Genomic DNA, 27,892 nt, shown 5'->3' with positions numbered 1-27,892 from the left:
GTGCATCACCCAAGCACAACCCTCGTATTTCTACCAGTATATAACAAGAAAATACTACCAGGCGAGCCTCTGGGTTCATTTCTTAAAGGGAATTCAAAGTACTAGTGTTATAAAATAAGCTGCAAAGGTCTAGCCTTCTACTGGCATGACTGGCCACAGGTCGTTCTGAGTGAGACAATGTGATCCATGCACTCTCATAGCACTGGATGGACGTCAGGGCTAATTCGTCTCTGTGATGACAACACTAAAGGCTGCACATTATAAAATAAATGCCTGGTCACGATCTGGACTGAGCTCATCTCAGGGTCCCTGGGTTACATATTTATACTGCTTCCTTCTCTGAGGCGCGCACACTTACGCTGCTTTGTCAATGTGTCTGCTTGAAGTAGCTGGGAAGCTGCAGAGATCGAGATCACTAGTTTAAAAAGACAGACAACAACGGTACAAAGAAGACAAGCGGAGAGAAGGTGGAACATTTACCGCACTGAGCTTCATTTCTCGAAAGGTGAGTTATTGCCGTTGCTTTATGTCATTAATCTCAAAATAGGATATTTATTTGCGATTGGGAGAGTCTTCTAGTTTCATTATACTTTGACAATTTTAGGAGAGGCAAAATCGCGTTGAGATCATTTTAGACATTGCCATCAAGGTTATTCTTGACAGGTTTGCTGTACCTATGGTGTGCGATTATTTGGGAAACTGAATTTACTTTTTTTCTGTTTTGGAAGAACTTTACTGTCATTTTTGGATGTGAAATGTACTATATATATATATATATATATATATATATATATATATATATATATATATATATATATATATATATATATATATATATCATAGAAGCAGTTTTATTTCTGCAGGCACAAGCACTATTCCCCATCTGATCTACGTGTATAATTGAATATATTCCCATTGAGACAATATGAACACAATACGGTTTATTTTCAATATGTTAAAGTCTATACTTGGTGTGCTCTCGGTACAATACGAGTGTCTTCAATTGAACAATAGTAGTAGATTATTAATAGTTTCAAATGCATCAAGCCTTAATGAAGAACAATCACAAAAGCAAAATCCACAGTTCCAGGGTCGGTCATTATTTATATGATTTACATGTTAATATTTGTATTTTAAATTTGGAAGACGTTATAACGTATTGTACATTTATCCTGCTGCGAATATTGATATATTTCTCTGACTAAAGACTCAGTGGGAATCTAACACAGTACTACATGTACAAGAATGCTTGCAGAAACTTTCAAAAGGTTTCAAAAGTGTAAATACTAATACCGATAGTGCTCACAAACTATTGTTATATTCTGACGATGCTTCTCTTTTTTCTGTTGGTGTGTTTTGTGGGAACGCTTTTTGGTAGTTGTTACAGTAGAACGCTAGATCTACAGGGGCTTTTAATAAAGGGGTTTGATAGATTTGTAATAAATGAAAACACTTCGTGGGTCTCCCCTTTCTTTGGACCTCCAGTACTGAACTGGGTCCCTTCCTTTCTGGAGATACTGAATGTGCTTTTGGCATCACATTTTGAAGGTGATCCGAAAGAAGGAAGACGGCGAAAGTTCAGCGTAAAATAATGGCAGAAGGGAAAGGGTACAATTAAACACTGTTCATGTTTGAATACCCACATTGGAATATAAAGGGTCTGTTTTATTCGAGTCTTTTAAACGCTGACTGTATTAGTAATAATAATAATAATAATAATAATAATAAAATAATAATAATAATAACGGCAATTGCAATAACGGTAATTTTGTACGTTTTTTTTTTATTTTTTTTTAAAACATTGAGTAAATGTTGAATGTGTTGAAATTAAATGAATGCGCGCTGTATGTTAAGGGGCTTAGAAACGTTTAAAAACATGTTAGATATAACTTTATTATTGAATTGAAAATAATTAAATCTACACCACCTAAAAACAGCAAATCGTTTATTAGCACAGCATTTAATTGCATGGAAACACAGAAAAAAAAAACCGCTTCACGATTAAACAAAAAAGAAAAAGTGTTTTTGACAAGATACAAAATACTTGACACAAAAATGTGCATGTGGATACTGTACAGTGCAGTGTGAATGAGATGCATGTTGATATAATGATGATTTGAACTGTGAAATGAAAATCTAAGAGACTAAACACATCAAGAAAACACAGCTGTATCTATAGGAACGACATGCCTCGATGGTTAGCTAGCACGGTACTTTCCTCACCAAGCAGGGTCCAGTCTGAAATGTCGAGTTTCCTGAAGTAGAAGGACTGCGCTGACCATGGTGCTGAAATAGTGTCGCGGCTACAAGGTATTTTATCTTGCGCTTTGCTTCGGAGCTTAGGGAGAAAAAGGACACTTTCTATATTGAAATCAACACCTCGCGAATCAAAGTAATATATCTATGTATATGCAGGTGCCTTAAACCAAAGCGTTGTTTGCTGAAGAAAGCCTCCTGGGGTGTCGGAACGTAATAATATAACAGGTGTATAGTAGATAGGCTATTCATCACACACTGTACGTGTAAGGATCCCATTTCTGAAACGATCTTTCTCTGAACGCAACAGTAGAGCAACAGCTGTCCATGCAAAATACACCATCGCAGTAGCACAGAACTTTGCATTACAGTCAGCAGTTGCGTATTTGCGTAATTGCGTTAGAAAACTATACTATGTATAATTGCACAAATATCGTTTGCTTAAACATACCAACAAAGAGGTTTCAGGTTGCAAGAAAATGGTCAGAAAATAACTATGCGTAGTATTCCTTTGAACTGAACACACCAGCGCAGTGATACTGTGAGATCAAGCCTAGCCAAGAAATGTTAGCATGCAAACTAGAGTACAACAGCAGAATATCTCACTCACAGGTTATGAAACTCTAATGGCTAACAGCAACGGGGAATGGTACACAAGCAAAGTGAACGGCACGATTATGTTAGTACTGACAATTTCAGTTTCTTGTCTAGCTTGATTGATACAACTGTCATTATTTAACCCTATAAAGCAGTATGCAGTTCACCGGTACACAAAGCATGGCATGCCTATGAATTCTTTTTGTTCGTGTTATGCACCTAGATACAATATTTAAGTTACTGAACGCAATTACATTGTTTCCTTATATTGTTTTTGTTACTTGAAACCTATTTAAGCTGAATTATACATGTAAAACACAAACTGTGTTTATTCAATCATGCACGTTAGGACCGATGTAGATTGAACATGTAGCATGAAGCACATTATAAAATATGAGGTCCAACTTCAGTAGCTAGATTTGAACAGTCTGATTTGTCTGCTCATGCCAGTATTGTCAGAAAACAAAACCCTAAATGTCATTACATTATTTCCCTCTGACCCCAGCTCCATTTGAAGACCACTCTCTGAACCCTCCTTCTGCTAAGACTCTTTGATTCTACTTGGTGGATGTACAGTGTGCCTGTGGAATCAGTAAGGATAATCCTTAATACATCCCTGTCATGCTTAACAATCGCAATCTTCCACATTATGTTTTATACAATTTGGTTAAATATAGTCAAAGATATTGCTATCTAATAAGACTAGTTATTATCTCAATCACACTCATTCTAGACAATCACTGAGCTATTAACACATTCCTGTGACTCTCTGTTTGAGCCTCATTTAACATCTCTTTATTGTCTTCTCAGGAAAGACAAGCACCGTTCTGAAGAAGTGTGAGAAGAACCAACATGTGATTAAAACCTATTCTTATACCAATTCAAGTAACAGTTTCTTCAAACGCGTTTAACATTGAATCATCGTCCGCCTGAAACCTAACCATGGAAGATACTGATTTCTGCGTCCAGCAGCTGCAGCCCAATGTCATTTCGGTGAGGCTTTTCAAGAAGAAGGTTGGTGGCCTCGGGTTTCTGGTGAAGCAACGTGTCTGCAATCCTCCCGTCATTGTATCCGATCTGATCAGGGGAGGGGCTGCAGAAGAAAGTGGTCTTGTTCAAGTAGGAGATATTGTCCTAGCAGTTAATAACAAGCCTTTGGTGGAAATGAGCTATGAGAGGGCTTTGGAAATGCTGAAGAACATCTCTCCAGAGACTTACGTGGTTCTGATTCTGAGAGGCCCAGAGGGATTTAGCACTCATCTAGAGACTACCTTCACTGGAGATGGAAGATCAAAGACTAGCAGAGTCACCAGACCTCTGTTTCCGGTGCCCAAGGTTATCGATTGTTCTACACCAGCAGGCATGCAAAGTAACAAAGAACCATTAAGAGCTCTAGACCAGGAACCAAACCCCCTCATTCAGATCAATGGCGTTGAGTCCTCCTTGATCAGCCAAGATATTCTGAAAGAGGCTGATGGCTCAACAGATCACAGTCTCAACTCCCGTACCAATGGTGGGGCTGAAAATAATGACCTTCTCAAAGAAATTGAGCCAGTATTGAATTTGCTGAAGAAGAGTAAAAGGGAGATCAATGGGGAAGGCGTACATAAGACTGAGAAACGAGATGTGGAGGTCCAAGTGGGCAGGTAAGGAATATAATAAATATATAAAGGGCTATTTATAGTGAACATGTTGTTTATGGGATGTAGCACCTAGGGAATTGATAGGATTTCATTTTGTTAAATTATTAGCTTTTTAAATTGAATTTTAAATTCAGCAGTGCAAAAGGTATTGATTTTAAATAAGAGAATTAATGTAATGTTTCTAAATTACCTTATAATAATACTATACAAGAATAATTTGCAGTGGATAAATGTGAAGCCTGTCATTATGTATACTTATTTAAATGCTGTGAGGTCTTTATCTGAAGCCTAATTCTTACCTATTGTACATAGGAACACTCCAATTAAAAAAGTCACCAAGCCCTTGTATACTGCTCATGTAGATGTCAGTGGACTCCTGACAATTTGGAATATAAAATACTACATTTACATAGTGTGGTGCAACCACATTGTAAGATATTCAAGGGGAATCTTTTTCAAAGCATATTACTGTAGGTGAAATACTGTGGCTTTGGTTCTTGGTGTCTAAACAACTTTATATACTGTATAGAATTTGATTACCCTGCGAAGGTCCAGATGAAATCAGATGGCTGTGTATTTAGGTGAGAGTAGGGGTTCCTAATCTTATCACTTATCAATTGTGCCACTAGTAAGATGCAGTTGCTACACTAGAAAAAGAAATCACTGGCTTTCATTGAAAGAACTAGGAATCGTGTTTATTTCAGACTGGGACTTTGTAAAACTGAAATTGGGATAAAAAAACAAATTGTAGAACCAAGCCTTCCGCCTTCTGTTCTTAAAGAATAATGACGGGTGTCGCCTTTTGTGTTTTATGTCATCACATGAGAGCTTTCATGCTCTTAGACCAATAGAAAAGCTTATTTACCAAAGATCATGTCTAAAGAAAAAAAAATTGTAACTTCTTGGCAATGAAAATGAACTCCAGGTTGCTGGCACTCCATTAAAAGTAATCAGCTCTTGCTCCCTGAGCACGGTGCTGGTCGACAGGGCTTATTAATCGCTTGCACTTGTGGTACCAGGTTTTTACACAAATTGATTGATGCCCCCGGGTGTCTCAATCCCCTGCCATTGCAATCTTCACCTGTTTGTCACCAGTCTCTTGTAACACCCATAGACTGATAAATAGTGCTATGCCACACTGTTGTACTGTATTTGTCTGTGGCTTGGTGGGTTGCTCACACTACCACGCTCCTTTCAAACCCTGATAAATGCACTCAATGTGCTCCTAACTAACAATGCATCTAGTCCTAACAGTTTATAATGCACAGCAACAGCCTATCTTCATGAACACACCTTCAGAGTGTATTATGCATTATATGTGTCATAGTTTACTTGGCTGTGCTGCGCAAACTGCAGTGGCGCTCATGAGGTGTCAGTGGGTTAGAGCACTGACCCCCTGCGCGTCGTATCAAAGTTGAAATATCTAAGCATGCCAGAGAAAGCACTGGGAGACCCATTCCTATTGGGAAACCATAAGCTTGGGGTATACCTTGGTCAGGAGAATATAGTGTTTTTAGTTTCCTTGTGATCACCTTCATTCACCTAAACAGGCAAACAATGACATGCTACTGTATTCTAATTTCAAGCAGTCAACACCTTTGTGGTACACTTTCAGATGGCCTCAAGTCCAAAAGACTGTTATATGAAAAACACTCTGATTGCTGATAGATTAGGTAACTTTTTCCCATTATTTTAAATTATGATAGAAAGCCATAGGAGTCACTGCCAACCAGGTGGATTTTTCATACAAAGTGGCGTCCATTGCTTCAAAGAATCTGCAATGACAGTGTCGTGTGTTTACAGGGAGCTGGCTCAGGAATCGCTACAGCTGGCCGTGGACAATGACAGAGTGTTTGATGACCTGTGGGGAAAGGACAACATGCCAGTGGTCCTCAACAACCCTTATTCTGAGAGTGTGCAGGTACAGTGATAACAACACATACCCTTAGGGGTTTCTAGACAGGAAAGGAGTCTCCAATAATTGACATTTCAGGTTATCTTAATCCGGACGCCTTCTCCTTGCAGCTGGCTTCATCCCAGGAGGGTGGCTCCCAGTCTAGTTGCCCTGCTATCTGGCATCATGCTCATCTATTCATTCACCGCCCAGCTTTACATGAGACACCACTCCAGTGGATTGCTATAAATACATGTTAAAAATTGGATCTCAGTAAATAGAGTATGAAATCCTTCTTCATGCTCGGACACTGTTGGAATGTTGTATCAATTAACATCAGTTTACTGTACAAATAATCCTAACTCTATCCCTAACCCTAACCCTAACCCTAACACTAACCCTATCCACAACCCTAACCCTATCCCTAACCCTATTCCTAACACTAAACCTAACCCTAACCATATCCCTATTCCTAACCTTAACCCTAAGCCTGTCATCGTTTGTTAGTGGATTTCCACAGAGCTCAGTGTATGCTGTGGACGTGGCGATGTTGTTTATTCTGCTCAGAGTGCCATGTCTGAATCTGCTCAGTGTCTATTTCTGTCTCTGATTCCTCCTACAGCTCTCCTGCAAGCGAGACACTTTCATCTTAGTGACTTTCTCCTTTTCATTTCTTGAAATAAGTAACAGAGTTTTTAATATGAAGGCAGGGAGTAAAGCTTTCATATTTCACCCCTCCCTCCTCATCTAGCCACCCTCCCTCCCTTCCTACCAGACCAATATAGATCACTTTTCTGTCAGGTCAATTGGTGTTATTTCCTGTAGCGTTTAGCATTACAGAATAATTAGCCACATCTGCTATTCTTTGGTTACTTACTGAAAGTAATCATCAGCCATTATTGTGAAGTCCGAGAGCCGTGGCCAATCAAAACATGAGCTTCTCAGGATCTCATTGTGAGCCTTCTTAGACCTTGGCATGTAATTGTTAGAAAAGGCAATGCTTCTGACAGAGCATCTCTCCATTCCCTTTTATTTCTTGAGCAAGCACAGCAATTACAAAGTAATTAAGCCTTTTTTTTGGTAGCTATACTCACTTTAACTCCATTTCAAAATGATTGATTTCTTTTTATATACCCAAGTGCACAACAAGGCTCTTTTTTTGCGTGAATGAAGTCTGGTTCTATTTAATTTCCAGGGTGGATGAATTGCAATCATTCTTCAATCAATGGCTATACTGTGTAAAGATGCATCACTCACTGACAACTTTACCTGCTCTTTTTTGTAGTTGCACATTTTGCTCAATGATGTACTTTTCCTTTCAACACAATATTGTTAAACCAAAGTATTCAATTCATAGAAATCAAAGGGATTGCAAAATAATCTGCTTCAGACCGTCTTTTGTTTTGTATCTCATGGCTCTGCCCAGCTGCCTACATGTATGGTATGAAATGGGGTTTAGACAAAAAAATGAAATTTCAAACCACACACTGGATCCAAAACCTAGAAAGTTAACTTTTCTCCAGTTTACCGTTAGCGTGTCAACCTCAGCGATAATAATACATCATAAACAAATGATTTCAAACCAGGTCAGTCTAACAAAGGAACTCTACCATGTCTGTTTGGTTTTGAGATTAGAACTTGTGGTTTCATATCTTCTACAGATCTTGCCCCCAGGAAGAGTATCCCCTACCAAGAATTTGCCAAATGGCAGCCCGTCCAAGTCTCCTCGATTCATGAAGATAAAGAACTGGGAAACTGCCTGCGTGTTTAATGATACTTTGCATTTAAAATCAAGTAAGGTAAGGCTGATCTGTCTCAGGTTTATGCTAACATTAGCAGTGGCTTATATCTCTTCATTAATGCAGTGTAAAGAAAACCAAACTTCTATCATGTTGAGCAGTTGAAGAGGTATTTCTAATGTTGCCTAGCTATAGTGATAGCACGATCGAAATCTCACCTGACTGGGCTGCTCCTCCCTGCTTATATATGAAGCTGCTCTCCACAATGACTTCAGTCTAATGTTGCTGTTATTCAGTATCCAGGAGGTAATTGAAGGCAAATGCTGCATAGCGTAACAAGGCTGTCAACCTGTCCTTTTGCACTGACCCGCTGCGGAATAGTTCTCTGCGAGGAACTGGGTTGTGTTAATCACATGGCAAGTGGCTTGTCAATACAAAATATATCAATCTGAAAATGCATTACTTTTACATTTGAAAGTATATGGGTTTGAAAGGAGGCATATATATATATATATATATATATATATATATATATATATATATATATATATATATATATATATATATATATATATATATGATGGTACAATTTCTGCATTTTGTGTGTTTTTTCCCCCTATGCAGTTGCCAATCTGCACAGAACAGGTTTGCATAGGCTCTGTGATGACCCCAAACCAGCATGTGAGAACAAATGAAGAATTACTCCCACTTGCAACTGATTTCATTGACCAATACTACACTTCCATAAAAAGGCAAGACAGGCTCTATTGTTGACTATGACTAACCAGCTTTAAAATCTCCAGTTACAGCAGATTATCTTAAACTAGGGTTTTTAAAAGTTTCCTGCACTCAGGGTACCATTTTTCACTTCTTTCTCTTATTGTGCAGTTAAACTTTTGCATTTCATTTTATCACTTTAAATTTACAGTGTTATGTGGAGATGAGGAGATACATTGTCTCAGGATCTAGACATAACACATTTGTATTTTTTATGTCCTCAATGAGTCTGATTTCTTTGAAGGACAAAATCCCTTTCTAGTCTGATCGCTGTCCTGCTTTACTGATATTGTACACACCCGGTATTAATGGCAAATATATCCTTTGGAAGGGACACGCTGTTCAGCACAAAAGAAATGGGGGCCGATGGAGGGCTTTCTTGTTTGTTTTTAGAAATGATAGATCAGCGAGGAAGGTGCATCAATGAAAAGGTTACTGGTGTTAATTGCAAGCGGAAAATTGAACCTTTTTTTCAAACCTTAAAAAGTGTTTCCACTTTTGAAATACCAGTGCATCTTTTTTTTCTTCAGCTGCAATCAGAGAGGTGTGATTCTGACAGGCATTTCCTTTCCTGTGCTTTCTTTACTGCTTTCCCTCCCAGATTTGGCTCCAAGGCTCACGTTGACAGACTGGAAGAGGTTACTAAAGAAATTGAAGTTTCCGGGAGCTATCAGTTAAGAGACACTGAGCTCATTTATGGGGCTAAGCACGCCTGGAGGAACGCAGCCCGGTGTATTGGAAGGATTCAGTGGTCCAAACTGCAGGTCAGCATGGGCCTCTGTGTTAGCATGTTCATGCACATTCCTCTTTTTCAAAGGTTTCAATGCCTTTCAAAGGCAGCCCTAATTAACTTAGCATGAGAGTTGCATTTTTAACAGGGATCTATATCAAGGACGTTCACTATAAAGCAACGGGCTTCAGTGCTACGGATCATGGATCTGTACAAGAAGCAAACTGGAACTGCTGTGTTACAAAATAATTGTTGGGGAGAGTAACTTGTTTTTGGTAACACATAAACTCTTTCTTTGATTTTCAGTTCTGCCAGTTTCATTTGATCCGCAATTTCAAACTTATCTCCTGGCATCCAGGCACGTCAGTTCTAACTGCGTGTGGTACATCTTTTCTTTCTCTCCAGGTGTTTGATGCCCGGGACTGTACTACAGCTCATGGGATGTTTAATTACATCTGCAATCACATCAAGTATGCTACCAACAAAGGAAACCTCAGGTGCGTCCCTAGACTCAGGGTCCAGTACAGGACAGCAATGCCGCATTACTGCAAACAAATGCTTGCTTTACTATATTCTACATCCACTTCATTCTTGTTCCGCAAGGCTCTTTGTAGTCACTGAACATAAGTATGCATGGGTGCCAACCTGTGGGGTTGACGATCTGCTGCAATGTAATTCTATTTTAACATTATTTCAGTGCATTAATAAAACAACAAGAGGTTTTTTTTTTGTTTACCGTTATGATGATGCTTCTTGCATGAGCTCCATTGCAGATGCAACATGAAATCTTACTTTTAAGAAGTTCAGAGATCCCACTGGATCCCACTTGCAATATCACATTAACTTAAGTGTGATGTTCTGGTACCTCTGTCTTAATATAGCATTGTGTATCAGGGAACACCAGTATATGCCAGTGCATTACAAGTCAGTTCATTTGTATATGGATTAAACTCAGTAATGGACAGCTATAACCCGGAATCCTGTATTTCTTAATGCTGAAATATCAATGCATGTTTTGTTTTTAGATCTGCTATCACTATATTCCCCCAGAGGACAGATGGCAAGCATGACTTCCGCGTTTGGAACAGTCAGCTGATCCGCTATGCTGGCTACAAGCAGCCGGATGGCTCTATTCTGGGAGATCCTGCCTCTGTGGAACTAACTGAGGTAAACGCCTGGATATAAAGATAATATATTTTAACACATCTTACCTTGAACGCAGTCCTGTTCACAGTGGCACAGCACTCGCTTTGGGATTTTAAAATCATTGCACATAATCACATGACTCATAGGAGACACAATGATTGGGAAAGCAAGCTCCACCTACCTTTGGAACTTCCTTCCTTTGCTTAGTTTTGTAGTACAGGTTTGTTGCATGATAAACCCCGCAAGCTTTTTGAGCTAATATTCATGAGTGAAATTCATGGAGGAAGCGGGGAGGCTGACAAGTTAATTATTGACTGGATAGAAGTTGAATAGGAAGAATCAGCTTGAAAAGAATGTGTGCATTGATCCACAGTATTGTGTTGTGCAGATCTGCATTCAACAAGGATGGAAGCCGCCTAAAGGACGTTTTGATATCCTCCCTCTCTTGCTTCAAGCCAATGGCAATGATCCAGAGCTCTTTGAGCTGCCTGCAGATCTGATCTTGGAAGTGCATATGAAACACCCCAAGTAAGTGTGCACACTGGAGCCGTGCAGGATGAGAGCTCAGAGTGGGCACGGGGCGGGGGGTGCTTCTCCGGGTTGCTAGGGTGATGGATAGATGGCTTCTCTGCCACAAGCTCTGCAAATGGAAATGTTTCATGCTAAATGAGCGGGGGAGTCTCCTCATGTTGATATGGGAGCATGGTTAATAATAAAAGCAGGAACATCAATGCAGATCCTTCAGTGCCAGGCGTAAAGCTGGCTGCTGCCCAGAAACATGCGATAGAAGACTTTGACTCGCTGGCCGGCTTAAATCCTATGAATGATACAACTGAGCTTTATTTATTGCATGAAGCCATGAAACGCATTATTTAGAACCCACATGCTAAGCTCCAGTTTAAGCCACATTCCTACGTTCACTTGGACAAGTTTAATTCACAGAGAACAGCACAGATTGAATATCACAGCTTATCCTCGACTATCAAGTGAAATAATATTCTCTGGATATTTAGTTCCAGCGTTTTCAATGGGCAATGAAGTATACTTTCCAAGATGGCACATGCTGCTTTACTGCGTCTCAGTGTTGCACCGTACTGTGTTGGCCTGACAGTTCAGGACTGCAAACCAAAATCAGAGTCTCATAGGGTTGTGTGTTTATTTTCTGAAACCTTTGTAACAGTTCGGCAACTTGTGTGCTTTGCTGAAAAACCAGTGGTGATAAGAATGCATGAGGTGGTTTCAAACCCGTTTGTGTTTTGCGGCAGGTACGACTGGTTCAAAGACCTCAGCCTGAAATGGTACGGGCTCCCGGCGGTGTCCAGTATGCTCCTGGAGATTGGAGGTCTGGAGTTCACAGGCTGCCCCTTCAGTGGCTGGTACATGGGAACAGAGATTGGGGTCCGGGACTATTGTGACAGCTCTCGCTATAACATTCTGGAGGTACTGCGGGCTGTGGGGTGTCTGGTGTGGGTCTTTGAGGTCACAAGAGTCTGTTACTTAGACTGGGATGGGTGAATATTGTTTGCTGATCTGAAGTTATGGCACAGGTGCAGAAAGATGCCGAAATTAAGTTTTACATTTCAGTGTTTGTTCTGACTGATACCGTCAATAAAGAGCTTAGCGCTGCTGTAACAACTAAGTGTAAAAGAGAACAACAAAAAAAAACTGTCCACACATCAGCAAGTAATGAACTCTTACCCAGACGTGTATCCCAGCTGCTGGCCAGGTCCCATTTGTTTTGTGAACACCTGATCGTTTTCCTTTCGTCTCTTTTTACAAGCATAATAGAGGCACTTTAAAGTAATCATCTGGCTGATTTGAATTCACATGCAGCACTTTGCATATCAACTAAAATGTAAAACAGGGCCTTGATGAGAACACTGGAGACCCCTTAGTAAGATTTCAACTCCATCACCCACCCACATGTCAGCCTGATTAACATAGCGACCATACAAGAGGCACCAATGCTTTTATTTTATGAGGTTTTACATCACGCACTCTGAGGTCCCAATCATTGTAATCTGGAGCCATCATGCTGTTTAAAAGGACGCTTATTATAGATATGTGTTGATTTCTGTACGCTTTGGGTTTTTATAATAATATTACTGTATTTATGTCCACCACCTCACAGGATGTAGCTAAAAAAATGGGGTTGGATACCAGAAAGACATCGTCTCTGTGGAAAGACCAGGCATTAGTGGAGGTTAACATTGCTGTTCTGTACAGTTTCCAGGTAAGTATATTTGCTGTAAATCTGCATGGTCTTTTTTCAGCTATGCATTTTCCATTTTTTCAACTGCAAATATTGGACTGCATTGTGCCAGTGTGTATTGGTTATAGGCTTATACCACTGCTATATGTCAAAATATTGCAACACCCTGATAATCGTTCACAGCACTGAGCTACTGTTGCACCTCATTTCATTGTTCCAAAAACTTGATATCATTCCCCCTTTGCTCTGCACCTTTATCTTCGTTTCAAAATTCAATCCGGTTTGTTTCTATTTGTATTTTTTTTGGTTTGTCGCTGTAGAGCTCGAAGGTCACCATAGTGGACCATCACTCTGCCACGGAGTCCTTCATGAAGCACATGGAGAATGAGTTTCGGGTTCGAGGAGGCTGCCCCGGGGACTGGGTGTGGATCGTGCCTCCCATGTCAGGAAGCATCACGCCTGTCTTTCACCAGGAGATGCTAAACTATCGCCTGACTCCCTCCTTTGAGTATCAGGTAATTCGAATGAACAGTGAGCCCATAATTAGAACAAAGCATACGAATGAGAGGAGCGCGATGTCTGTCCAGTTCCTAGTGGCTGGCTGATCCCTAAAACTTTGTCAAGTCCTCAGGGATACCAGTGATACAGCATCAACATTGTGGCACACTTCCATGTGTCTCCTACCTTACTGTAACTTGGTCTCCACTTCATTTCCAACTTTGTCCTTTTAGTGTCCATTTTAAAAAACATCAATCAAGTTCCACCTCCACACACTGAAATCCCTAATGATCCCAGGGCTCTGCAGTTGGCTAAACATTTAGTACCATTCCAATAAAGATACTAATAAGAAACTCAGGCTACATGGGGACCACAGCGCTCACACAGGGTAGCCAGGCCACAATCCTTTCTGTCTGCCAAAAGCATAAAATGCAGCTTACTTTTTTTTTTTTTTTTTTTTTGATTATACCTCTCTATTTTGATTTAATGTAGTTTTGGGTGAGAGGAGGGCTAATTGTATTGTCTGCAAAGGAACCGTGTGGTTTCACTGCTAATGCACAAGGCAGTGCTTGAAGAAAGGAAGCAGAGCTATTAGTGATATAACGAGTCCTGCTCACAAAAAGAATATTAGCCGTGAATTATTTCCCTAGCAGCGACTATACTTTTAAACATCTGTTTCAATTCATTATATAGTCTGATCTTGCCGACTGTTCTTTCACACCAGCCTGAAAAGGTTTAATACATGTCAAATTTTAATTTATCACAGCAGATTAAAAAAAAAAAAAGATTGCAGCATGATAATGAAATAACAAGTTGAAAAAGATCCTAATGACTACAAGTCTGACTCTCATAGTGATCTGCCTGTTTTAGCCTGACCCTTGGAATACTCATGTCTGGAAAGGGGTTAATGGGACACCAACCAAAAAGAGGACTATTGGATTCAAGAAGCTGGCAAAGTAAGTCTGAATGAGCTGTTCTAATCATACTCCGAACCTTACTTTAACAAGACACACAGCTAATACACTATTCATTCTGCCTAAATAATGCAATTTAAGTGAGCACTTTTAAAGGCAAATCTTGTAACTGTGTAGGGAACTTGAACGTTGGATGTGAATTTCCTGCACATGTCATTTAATGAACTGGGAGTATTGGGTATTGTAATGTTGATGGGTTGTGGCTACTTTCAGAAGTTCTGTTTTTGTTAATTCACACGCAGTACAGACAGAAGTTTAATCAGTCTCGTTTTCTTTTTACAGAGCTGTCAAGTTTTCTGCAAAGCTAATGGGCCAGGCTCTGGCTAAGAGAGTCAAAGCGACCATACTGTATGCCTCTGAAACTGGGAAGTCTCAAGTCTGTGCAAAAACCCTGTGTGAAATTTTCAAGCACGCTTTTGACGCAAAGGTAGCTAAACTTTCATCAAGAATAAAAAAAACATACAAAAAATGTGTTATCTAACGTGGCAGAAAGACAGAGGGAGCATATTTGAATAATATGTGCAAAAAGAAAAAAAAACACTTAACAAATAATTCTGTGTTGCATCTCTAAACATACAGTACATACAGCTGGGTTTGATTGTTTCTTTTCATTTATTAAAAAGCACAAAACATAACTTGCCAATGTTAACTGAACAGCATTTATCAGACTTCAGTTTTCTTGTGAAACATTACAAAAGCCAGAAGGTATAAACGTTCAGTGAAGCCTTTTAAATTGTATTAAAAAAAGAAAAAGAAAGTGGTCATCTGGCCCCCCAGGGTGAGTAAAGGAAACGTCTTTTCAGCCAGACATTCTCTTTTAGAGTTACTCTTTTCTGACAGCTGGGGTGAATCAGACAAGTGAGAAATGTCTATTAGTGTCCTTCCTGTTTTAGCAGAGAGGACAGCAGAGTGAGGCTCTTCAGTGCCTGGAACATGCGCCCCACACTTACTAAGCCTCGGTGCTAGCGAATCTCCTGTGGTTCATTTTGTCTTGATTTAACAAGCTATCGCAGATTCTGGAACACACTGTGTCAATTAGATAAGCATTCTGAATGGTGTTCAAGTGAAATCTAAGGTCAAGCAAAGTGCATCCAGAAGTCTCTATACTGTGCCTACAGCGTACTGCCAAGCCTGTTCCCAAAAGACCCAACAATTTAAACAGCTGATATTTATGCTAAATTAAACATCATCAGAAAACACAATGCTCCTCTCACGAACAGGGGCTTACTGATTGATTGAGTGAATCCAACCTGAAAGACAAGCGCGTTTGAATTATTTAAAGTGGGAGCAACATTTATTCATCAAATCTAGTTCCATGAACTAATCATTTTTAATTAAATGAAAGCAATCCGTTTAAAAAATGTATGTGCATTGCAAAGAAATACAAATTCATTCAAATGAACCTCTAAGCCTATGGGATCTTTACTGCTGACATACAGACTGAAAATCCAATAGCAGTAATGCCAATACAGCTGCATCTTTCTATTGGTGTGTGCCATGTAGGTAATGTCTATGGATGAGTATGACGTTGTGCACCTGGAGCATGAAACCTTGGTGTTGGTGGTGAGCAGCACATTTGGAAATGGGGACCCACCTGAAAATGGGGAGGTAGGTACACAGACTAGTATTGCCAAGCCTGTGATTTCATTTGTTTCCATTGCAATTATACCATACCCTTATAAAAGCTTTCCTGTTGTTTTATTATACTTTTCTATATTTTAGTATGGGAAACTTGTATAAGGGGGACACCGAGGAGTCTAACAATGGAGGAAAACATTGCAACAATAATTTTAGTAGGCTGGATATAAATGTATCCCATTAGCAGGCTTTGTAAAAGAAGATCCTTTGTTCCCCCTTTTGTTTCACACATAGAAATTTGCCAGTGCTTTAATGGAAATGAGGCATCCACACTCCAGCTCTGAGGAGAGAAAGTAAGTACAAATTATAATGTGTTTCCTAAGCAGGCTTACTAAATTGATCATTGATGCCATGCAGAAATCATGTGAAGACATTGAAAAAGACTACTAGACGAAACATTTCTACTGCGTTTTAATGCTTACAACACAGGCTTCACTGAAATTAGATACAGCAACTAATTTCTTTCTAAACAGTTTACCAGATTATTCCCGTGTGCTCTGCAGCTTGTTTTCTTTGTTTAGCTTGTTTTTTTGTTTCGTGGTTTGCCCCCCCGTCAGATAATAACTTGCTGTCAATGTTAACAATCCCCCCTCACAGGAGTTACAAAGTGCGCTTCAACAGCGTCTCGTCTTACTCGGATGCTCGGAAATCTTCCAGCGATGAACCCGAGCCTCGAGATAACTTCGAAAGCACTGGGCCTCTAGCAAACGTCAGGTAAGACATCCACTCCGAGACTGGGACCCGAAAGGCAGCGGCTACATGCAACTTCAATAAATCCACGTGCATGGGTCAAAACTCAAAAGGGAGTGCGACGGCAGCCAAACTGCAAAACAGGTCTGCAAAAACTATATCTCTATTTAAACCTGCGTGATCTCCAGTAGCTGATTAATGTTTGCCATCTCATTACAGAAAAGCAAACAACAACTGGAGATTCAAGGGAGATTCTTGCACACACAATTAGTGTTGATCTAATCAGAGCACTTCTTGCCCGAATCATTTCCACAAAGTGTGATGGTTTAGAATCTCGTGCAGTAGAAGTGGTAAGACCAGTGCAGGACACCTGCTAATAAAAAAGAGTTTGTCTTGTCTTTAATTTGCAGGTTTTCTGCGTTTGGCCTGGGATCCAGGGCCTACCCTCATTTCTGTGCCTTTGCCCGGGCGGTGGACACTCTGCTGGAGGAGCTGGGCGGGGAGCGCATCCTCAAGATGGGGGAGGGGGATGAGCTCTGCGGACAGGAGGAGTCTTTCCGAATCTGGGCCAAGAAGGTGTTCAAGGTACTGTAGCGCTGAAGCATGTCTACGTGATCACCGACACAGTTTGGGACATTTGCAATGCATTCTGGAACTTGTAGTCCCATTTTTTTAAAGAGATAAAAGGTGTCTCACCTCATAGGGAAGCAAGTAAAGAAGACTGTCCCAAACTGTCCCAGTGAACCCATAGTCAGATAAAAGGACAGCTTTGTACTGCAGGACACTCTTATTAGGCTTGCAGAGAATGCATATTAGTAACAGGTGTTCTGTATATTAGTAACAAAATGACTTAATGATGCTCCACAAAGTATACTGTTATTGGACAATATTCAAAGTGCCTGAGTGCCACACCTCTATATATATGAATGTATGAATCCTACGTGGTTTTTGTCTCATGTCTGCCATGTGCTCTGACTAGGCGGCCTGTGATGTGTTCTGCGTGGGGGACGATGTGAACATCGAAAAGGCAAACAACTCCCTAATCAGCAACGACCGCAGCTGGAAGAGAAGCAAATACCGCCTGACCTACACAGCCGAGGCGCCTGAGCTCACACAAGGTACCTGCTGACGATTGCAGCGGAGTGTAAAAAGGCTGAGCTGCACTAAGTGAAAGCATGGTATAGTGAAGTTTGATTAAGGTTGATAAAAAAAAGCATGATTAGCTGTGATGCAAAGTGAAATCCTGGGGAAAGCACAATGGACAGCTGCTGCTTTTTATTGTTCACCTTCCAGTTGCACCAAAGATTGGTTATGCAATTATAGACCTCTAAAGCTCTGTATACCATGGCTCAAGACAATCTTACTGGAGACTTCCCGATCAACTCAATATTCAATTTACTTTCAATTTGCTTCACCAACAGCACTCCTCAGCATCCACAAAAAGAAGGTTTCTGGCGCAAAACTCCTGTCTCGGCAAAATCTGCAAAACCCCAAATCCAGGTACGTTCATCTATTCTAATTTTTGGAACATGGTTCACTTTATTTTTAGTATTGACCAAATATACGTGTTTCGATTAACCGCGCAAACGGTTTAAATGTGGGACTGTGCTCCAAACAGCAGCCGTGCCACAATATTCCTGCGTCTTCACACAAACAACAGCGAGGATCTCCGGTACGAGCCTGGAGACCACCTGGGGGTCTTCTCAGGGAACCACGAGGACCTGGTCACGTCCCTCCTGGACAAGCTGGAGGACGCCCCTCCAGTCAACCAGATTGTGAGGGTGGAGTTCTTAGAGGAGAGGAACACAGCTTTGGGTGAGTTACTTTCAGCACTTTTGTAGTAAGAATATAGATCTGATAGAAGAAGGAAACTAACAGCCTGGACCTCCAGCCAGGACTGTGTGTAAATGTGTAAAGACCAATTCAATTACAAGTGCTGAAATGTGAAGCCATTCACGAAACATTAAAACTGTCAGCCCCAGAACTCATCCAGGTTATTCCAGTACGTTTCTGGATTGGTTAATAAATGGGGGAGGGGGCTCTGTTTTAGCAATGGGACAATTTCTCAATGATAGTTTGCCCTCATTTCGTGTGTTGGCCCCCAGATTGTGTTTCTTTGTGAATTTGGCACATTCAAGTGGGAACTGCACAGTTAAGTTTACTGCGATAGTTTACATTTGTACAAATGTTTCTAAAATGTGGCTGGAGAGAAGCTGTGAGAAGGTTCAGGATGCAACGATACTGAGCAGGGATCATTTAAAAAACACATCAGCTCCCCGAGACTGGTTTAAAACAATGTACAGCATGACCTCGCTTACCGGCTAGGCATTGATGCTATTATTCTGTGGTTGGTTTCTTTAAAGGTGTTATTAGTAACTGGACAGACGAGAACCACATACCACCTTGCACCATATTCCAAGCCTTCAAATATTTCCTGGACATCACAACCCCGCCCAGCCCTCTCCTGCTCCAGCAGTTTGCTTCTCTGGCGACGAGCAACAAGCAGAGGAAGAAGCTAGAGGTTCTGAGTAAGGTGAGTTCTCCCTGGCGTTAGCTCAACAGGGATCGATTCTAACAATCCAACCACATATTTTGTTTCAACAAATGTCTAAATCTAACCATATGGTACAAGTGGCTGCATCCTTATCAGGAAGAACTGGACCGCATGGTAAAAGTACAGTAACCACAATGGCAAACTCCCATGCAACATTCCAAAGGTTTTTTTTTAAGGAAGCTGGGATCGTTTCCCTCTTTAACCAGTGGCCCGCGTCCTGTTTTCCAGGGGCTGCAGGAGTACGAGCAGTGGAAGTGGTGTAACAACCCCACCATCGTGGAGGTGCTGGAGGAGTTCCCCTCTCTTCAGATCCCCTCCACCCTGCTTCTCACACAGCTGCCTCTGCTGCAGCCCCGCTACTACTCCATCAGCTCCTCCCCTGACATGTACCCGGGAGAGATTCATCTCACTGTGGCTGTAGTCTCGTATCGCACAAGAGGTAGGAGGGCTCCTCCCCAGGGTCACTCGGGATTAGCAGTGGCCAAACAGTAACGCTTCACAGTGTGTTAAAATAATAACAGTTGGAATAAGGCTATTTATCAGCTTGCTAGGGTTGTGCCACTGCTCATAATTGCCTTTAAGAAGTATTTATCGGCAGGTAATAAACAATTCCATTCATTAATGTGTTGATTTAAAAACAAGAAAGGTTGTCCTTCCCTGGCTTTTACAACCAAGCACCAATCAATGGCATTAACTTCCACATTCAGTGTTTTAGAAGCTGATTGGAAGCGCCTTTTCCTCTCGTCCGGGGAGCTGAAATTTTTACTGCCGTACCGAGGCCGTAAACGGACAACGAAATTCATTGCCTTTGAGTTGTACTCGATTGTAAAGGCGAGGGAAGGACAGCTTTTCTTGTTTTGAAATAAACACATTGATGAATGGATTAATGTAATACCTACCGATACATACGTCTAGTGTGCGGTGAATTTCTGATCTGTTTCACTCACAGATGGTGAAGGACCTATTCACCATGGGGTCTGCTCCTCTTGGCTCAACAGGATAGAGACAGATGAGACTGTGCCATGCTTCGTAAGAGGGTAAGGGGCCTCCTTCCTATTAATAACACGGGATTGTCTTGCTAAACTTGTCCCTTATTTTTTGATGCACTGGTATAAATAATAATTGTTTTAATGCATTGCTTGGAGGAAAGCAAAAATCGTCGTGGTCCAATTCAGACCTGTCTAATCAAGTTGGGAGTGTACTTCTCGGACGGAGGTTTGTCAAACAAAGAGTGCAAGAGAAACTTTTTCTAGAGCCTGTTGTGGTTTAAATGTTTAGAATTCTTTGTCCTTGACATTCAGTGCGAGATCTACGCTCTCAGTGATGTCAGAAGTGTGGGTTACTGGTAATGGGTTCCAGTGAGGAAGTGCCTTAGAATTGTAATGATAGTAATGATAATGTTCTAGAGCGCCATCATTCCGGATGCCCAAAGATCCGAAGGTGCCGTGCATTCTGGTGGGGCCGGGAACTGGAATTGCTCCTTTCAGAAGTTTTTGGCAGCAGCGCCTCTACGATATTGAACACAAGGGTAGGTATCAATACTGAATACATGAATTCAATAGTAAGTCATTTAACGCAGCACATATCATGTAATAATCCTCAAAGAGAGAGAGAGAGAAAGAGAGTAGGAGAATAGTCAGCAGGGTGCACACACAGTTTCCACCACCAATTCAGGGCTAAATATAAGGCAGATTGCATTAACGCCTACCCAAGTGGCTCACTGATTTAAGTACAATGCATTACTGAACATTTGGAGTTAGATTTGACAGTCAAGTGGGGGCACATGAAATCATAGGCATCTGAATGATTTAGCATAAAGAAGTACTAAGATCAATGGACAGTGGCCTATTCTGATCGCCTATGCTACCAGCTACCCGAGTGTGCACATGTCTCTCCAATACATGTATGTTTGGTTCTTTTCTTAGGCATAAAACCAAGTCCTATGATTCTTGTGTTTGGCTGCCGGGAATCCAAAATCGACCACATCTATAAAGAAGAGACCATTCAAGCCAAAAATAAAGGTGTTTTCAAAGAACTTTACACAGCATACTCCCGGGAGCCTGGGAAACCAAAGGTACAGTGCTCTATTAATAAAGACCATCTGAACATCAAGGGTGCGCTCCCTTAAAACACAGAGAGAGAGAGTGAGAGAGATAAAGGGATTTAATACAAGTTGGACTGTATCGTTTCTTCTTGAAATTCACGCTAACCTTCTTGCATCAGTTGTATCTAAGCGCTGAACGGCATGTTGATAACGGCTCTCATTTGCTCTCAGAAATACGTTCAGGATGTTCTGCGGGAGCAGCTGGCCGAGCTGCTTTACAGCACCTTCAAGGAGCAGGGTGGCCACGTGTACGTGTGTGGGGACGTGACCATGGCTGGAGATGTACTGAAGACCATCCAGAACATCGTGAAGCTGCAGGGGAACATGCCCCTGGAAGATGCCGGCTTTTACATCAGTAAACTGAGGGTAGGTGACAACGAGACTTAGAGATGCAGCAATAAATCCCTTCACTGATCACTGATCATTGACCGAGCCTCAATTTAACATTCCCTGATCGCTGTCCTGATACTCTATTTGAAGCCTCATGCATATATTATATTACCAGCACATGTATGTTCTGTGTTGTATTGGAAGGCTTTCATGAAGACTGCATGTTACTTTTGCTTCTTGCTTTTTAATAATAATTGTTTCTCAATGCATTGCCTGTATTATAATACTATGTGTATGTTATTGTTCACATGTGTGTTTTCATTTGCATCTGACGGCTTTTTGTCGACACAAAACTTTGTCCTTGCTTTCGAATAAGAGTGAGCTCAATTATTCAAGTAGGACACGGATTGTTGATTGCACCTCTAACTTGGCTTCAGTATGGCTTTCTCTCAGCTGCAACTGCCATCCTCAGTAACCATGGAGAGAGAAGAATCCGTTCGCGTGGGGGAATCACAAGACAGAGCTCTCTGTGACGACCCGCCCACTCAGAATGCTCAGCTACAGCAGATTTCTATTGGCTGCTGTCATTGGACGTGATTACTGGACACAATGGATCCTTTCCCTCTGCTTGCGTTCCAGAATCTGCAAAATCGACACTCTGACCCTGATTATTATTATTTGTTTTGTTTTTTCAGGATGAAAACCGATATCATGAAGATATCTTTGGTGTCACACTGCGCACCTATGAGGTTACAAACAGACTCAGATCAGAATCTATTGCGTTTATTGAAGAAAGCAAAAAGGACTCTGATGAGTAAGTATTGCACACAGTATTATATAATGATACCACATCATTTACTAGTTATGGGTAGCAACATACTGTTTTTGTAAATTAAAATCCTTATAAATACATGTTCCCAGTCTTTTAACATTTCCCTCTTCACTTCTTTGCAGTCCTATGAATTCAATGGTCTTAATCTAAATGCCTTTCCTTGTTCCCCAGGGTTTTCTGTTCCTAGTACCACACAGAGTCTTTACCTTGTACAGCCACCAGGGGGAGCTCCTGGCGCCCAAGCTTCGCACTGCAGCTCATCAAGTATACTGTGCCAAGTTTTATACTGAAAACGTGCCATCACTATTTTCTACAGGAAATGCTTTGTACCTGTCCGGCTGTGTAGTCGTCCTGTGTCTTTTCTTTTTTAAATGCGTCTGCGATGACTGTTGCTGAGACAACGGATTTGGGTCTGCTCGAATTCAAGCACCGATTTATTGCATGAGAAGAAATATGTTATAGATTTACTAGTTTAATGTTACAATGTATGCCTTTACTTTAAAAAAAAAGAAATAATAATAAAAAGATTACTGGCCCTATTTACAAAGCTAACTTACCTGTACTTAAAGTTTTGTAGGCGTGAAACTTCTCTAGGCAATGGTTTAAGCTTTGTGAACAGGGCCATATATATATATATATATATATATATATATATGGTTATAACAGCTGGAAGTAAGGGCTGTTATGAAGGGGTTAAATCATGCTGTTCCATTGCTTATACAGTAGTATGTTTTTTTTTTGTTGCACGAATCTATTTATTTGGGGGTGACATTACAGCTAAAACACTTTGGTGGCTGAGGCTTTTATACTTAATACCCACATGATATAATTGTGCATTCTCTGAAGCAATGGTCTTGATTAAATCACCATGCAGTGCTGCTACACTGCTTCCTACAGAGATGTTATTTAATAGCACCGAAGTGCTTCTCTGGCTATAGAATCCGCTCTCTAATTCCGAGTCAATCCCAGTCTATTACTACTCAATGTGCAGTAAATGGATTGTTCACACAGGAGAGTCTTTCAATCACAGGATGTAATACAGAGTAGTTATAAGACACAGGCTATGGCTGTTGCCCATGCAGAGATCCTACAATCAATGCACAAACTTGTGATCTATGGCTGTGCAAGCCATTACTGCAACAGTTAAAGCTATGGTGAAGTTTAGGAGGTGGGACAATGCCCCCCTTTTACCCACCAACCAGGGACCCCAAGGCATGGGACCCTAACCATCCCTCGCTCACCAGACACCACAATCATTTCTTGCAAAGCGTTATTGATATCATCGAAGTGCATTGAGCATGGAAATCAGCTTAGAGATCAGACCACCACTTATGTCCACTGGAAAACCTAATTGAACTGGATTTGTTTGGTTTTGCAATCCTTCGTAACAGATAACCTTAGAGATGAGACCAACACTCTTGTTAAAAAGACTAAACTGAGACCTACAGTTAGTCATGACATTATTCCTACAGTATCGAACCAATGGTTTTAGTGGATCAGATAGAACAAGTGAAAAAAGCAGAGGTGATGAAAGCTTGCTGCAATTAGTGATGTGGAGCCTAATGCAAGCAGAGAGCCATCGTGTCCCACGGGCATTGCCTGATTATCCGTGAAGGAAGTCTTTTATTGGTAACTGTGAGTGTCAGCACATTTACAAATGCCAAGAGCGAAGGATTAGTGTGTCACGTGGTACACAGGCTGGTTGGAAAGATCAGTCAATCCGTGGACAATGTGAAGAAGGCAGCCTAGCAAAACCACTAGCAGCCAGGAAGTATTTGAGTATTTAAGATGTAATGTATTTATTTTATTGTATAATGTCGGTCTTCAAATGTATGTCTGTAAGGTGAAATAAACACAGTGATTATTATTTATTAAATTGTTAATAAATTTCATGAAAAGCATGAACGAAAACAAAAGATATCGATCCAAACTCACACATATTATTTAATATCAGCTAAAATAAAATCTTCAGAATATTTTCTTTGTCAAGGTTACAATGAATCTCTTCATGAACAGTGTTTACTGCAATGTATTCAAATAATTATTTTTTACTTGCATGTGTTTCAGTCTAATACGGTCTTGTAATGCAACTGAAAGCATGCTACCTTTCTCACGACTTATGAGTTGCAATGATGCGCGTTTATGTATAAAGCAGATCTTCTGTATTATAACCTGGGCGCATGTTTTATGCTGAGGCTATTCAAAACCCTCTCAGTAAAGATCAGTCCCCTGGATTCAATAATAATCACAAGGTCTGACAGCAAGTTTAATAGCTCCTGAAACTGTAAACTGAAACCAAAACGTACCCTAAACTAGTGTACCGGTAATAGGAACTAAACCTGCTACTGCTGAACTAAACACTGTAAAACAAGAACCATCTGCAGCAACACTGACATACAGAACTGCACGAGTATTTCTGGTCTATGACTACAATAATAACAGCAAAGTATTGGGTGTGATTTGATCAGTTGCTTTTACAACAGAAAAATAAACAGTACAACTACCTTTTCAGGCTTGGGTTGATCCCATTTATCTACAAAAAAACAACCAAAAAAAAAAAGCAAAGATTTCTAGCCCACAATAACTTCTTGTTTTACAATACCAGTTGTCTGCAGCTTATGGATAAACGTCACTCTTGCACGTTACTGGCGAGGTCAGTCGAGTCCTGTACAGAAGTGTGGCTTGTGTTGTCAACTTGCATGCCTGTAAAGTTAAACTGTTGTTTATGCATGAAAAAAAGGTGATGAATTACTGTCCAGCTTTGCCAAATTGCTTGGAGTCGAACAGAAAGTCATTGACAAGAGTGTATTGCAGACTAAAAGTGCAGAAGTCAGTGCTTGGTCCCCACCTTTACTCTTGCCTGCGCTTGGTAACTCACCTCTGTAAGTGAGCTGGTCTGACCACATGCATGCAGCTGCAGCCAGCTCATCCAGTATTAGTCAAACTGTATGTTGCTTGATCACCCTGCTAGCAGGCTATAAACGTGACAGAACCTGCCTTGGGAGATCTTTGATCTTTTCTACAGGGGCTGGGGGTGGGGCCGTGCTGTCCGTTTCCTACTGCTCGAAAACCTCCAATGAACTGAACCGTCTTTTACATTTTCATGTGTCCCTGCCATGGGGTTCCTACTCTTGCTTCGAGTGCACATACGCCCTGCATTTATTTAGACTGGGTTTATGAGGTGGTATAGCAGGGCTACCATATGACTTCATGTACACTAGGACAGTTTGGGACAGTTCAGGCTTTTCAACTCGCATCCCAATGCTTTCTGGTAAGTGTAGTGCTGCTGTGAAAGGTACCTGAGACAGGTAAAAGATACCAGAGTGCATTGCGATGTGAGTTGAAAAGCCTGAACTGTCCCACACTGTCCTGGTGTACATGGAGTCATATGATAACTAGTATGGGGTGCTCTGATGGCTACAACAGTTAGACATGTGAGGTGGCAGATTGAAGGTGTTTCCACTGGTATAGCTGGGGTTGCCACTTCTGAGGTACAAAACCCGGGACCTCTGAATGGAAGGAGGGTTGTTAAAAGTTTAAATGAACCAGGGAAACAGGGATAGGTGGCAACCCCAGGCACAGCACGCAAACACCATTTCAACAACTCAGTTGAAGCTTTGTGTGTGTTACAGCTTGAGGTTAAAATGTCTAATCCATAAAACTGTGGACTCCTTATTATGGGAATGTGTTTTTTTCCTTTTTCTTTTTTTCATTAAAAATATTTGTTAAAAATGCTATTTATTCTAATTTATTCTCCTGATCATTTTTACGATTATTTTTTTACATGGAATGAAAACTGTTTACACTCTACAATGTAAAATGTGCAAAAACATAATATATACAAATTCATAAAAAATGGAAATCTTTTTACAGATGTTGTCTTGTCCTCGAACGCATTTCTGAATCCTTGAGACTGGAAAATATGAGTATGAATGCATGGGGATGTGTGAAATAATAAACTACTTCAAACATTTACTCACACAGTAGCAATCTAACATTATAACCAACTCTACAGCACCTGTGCTTTACTCTTGTCTATACATTGGGGGGGGGGATGTGTGTTCCTTATGCTGCAGCTGCTATAAAGAGCCTATTCCTTGTGTCTTTGCTGTGAATTTTACCAACCTTGAACATGTGCCATTATATGTATATTTCAAATATTTAGCATTTTACTTAATAAAATATTTCTCTGTCTCAAAACCCTGATCAACGTTTTCTTGGCAAGGGGGTTTTTTTTTGGAGAGCCCTGAGTAAGTGTCTTTTTAAGTGCTTCGCCAGTGTTCTTTGGTTCTGTTGATTTGTCTTTGTGCGAATCAGAGAAGGAACTGGTACAGACGTTTTGCAAAAGTAAAAAAAAAAAAAGCAACTACTACCTATCACAGTAGATTTTCTCTACCTTTGAAAAACAGAATGTTAAAGTGAAATGTTCCATACGGTCCCAGACGTATTCTGAACCTTACATCCACATGGAAAATGAAGAAATAGCTCCGGTAAATCATTATAAAAAATACATCAGCAATAGGGTAGGTCTGCATACCTTCTCTTTTAATTTCAACAAGACCAGAGCTGGTCTATGAACAGTGAGAGGAAGTGGCATGTAGCAATCGGCTGGTTAGTTTTGAAACACTAACAGTTGATTTTTCCCTGTAAGAATTATTTGGCTCACACTGCTACACGCATCTCCCCTAGACTTGCAGTTCCTCATTCCACATAGAAAACAAGGCCAATGATTCCATGAGAATAGACTGGCTTTACACTACCACAAGCATATAGGGGGCTAAACAAAGAGACAGTAAGCTTTCAAAGAAAGGCTTCTGCCCTCAAAGCTATTCACATATTAGTGTTCATGAATTGGAAAGTACGAAACACATTTTTTTCCCCCGATTATGGTAAAGTATTTTTTGTTGTTGTACACTAGTATTTCTGGTGTAGTTTTATACAGTGCAACTAGACAGAAGCATTGGGTGACCAGACCTTCAAAGCGCAAAAGCGGGACGCATTGTTAAATAACTGATAAGACTTATTCAACCATTTAAATGTAGGCTGTTTAATGGTTATTTATTCATTCATTCACTGCAGATGCTATAAACTACGACATGCAGGGAGCAGTTGTTTACGTTATTTTGACAAAAGGTATTGTTCACATGAAGTGGCTGAAAACCGGGATTTTGAGAAAAATGTCTGGACACCTTGAACGTCTAATGGAGAACCGCGACTTCTGGTCGGGTCACCTTACACAGACGCAGGTCAATCACTTTGTATACCGTGTGCAAGTATT

At 40.6% G+C, this 27,892-nt stretch overlaps 1 protein-coding gene across 1 annotated transcript; it reads left to right on the top strand.

Annotated features, from left to right (window-relative positions):
• The first annotated feature begins 336 nt into the window (after positions 1-336).
• Positions 337-26,771, top strand: LOC121296840 (nitric oxide synthase, brain-like). Its single transcript, XM_041222684.1, has 30 exons — positions 337-505; positions 3,359-3,445; positions 3,664-4,499; positions 6,300-6,417; positions 8,052-8,189; positions 8,754-8,881; positions 9,508-9,670; positions 10,042-10,133; positions 10,662-10,803; positions 11,171-11,310; positions 12,048-12,222; positions 12,914-13,015; positions 13,315-13,509; positions 14,363-14,448; positions 14,749-14,893; positions 15,970-16,074; positions 16,339-16,397; positions 16,702-16,818; positions 17,205-17,379; positions 17,774-17,912; positions 18,216-18,294; positions 18,413-18,609; positions 19,158-19,327; positions 19,577-19,787; positions 20,298-20,385; positions 20,755-20,876; positions 21,274-21,422; positions 21,624-21,818; positions 22,478-22,596; positions 22,786-26,771. The coding sequence occupies exons 3-30, from the start codon at positions 3,796-3,798 to the stop codon at positions 22,799-22,801; spliced, it is 4,269 nt and encodes a 1,422-aa protein (XP_041078618.1). The 5' UTR covers positions 337-505; positions 3,359-3,445; positions 3,664-3,795; the 3' UTR covers positions 22,802-26,771.
• The last annotated feature ends 1,121 nt before the right edge of the window (positions 26,772-27,892 follow it).

This window comes from Polyodon spathula, chromosome 22, assembly GCF_017654505.1.
Source record: "Polyodon spathula isolate WHYD16114869_AA chromosome 22, ASM1765450v1, whole genome shotgun sequence".
NCBI classification, from domain to species: domain Eukaryota; kingdom Metazoa; phylum Chordata; class Actinopteri; order Acipenseriformes; family Polyodontidae; genus Polyodon; species Polyodon spathula.
The sequence above is the reverse complement of the archived record's forward strand: the minus strand, read 5'-3'. Positions and strand labels throughout refer to the sequence as shown.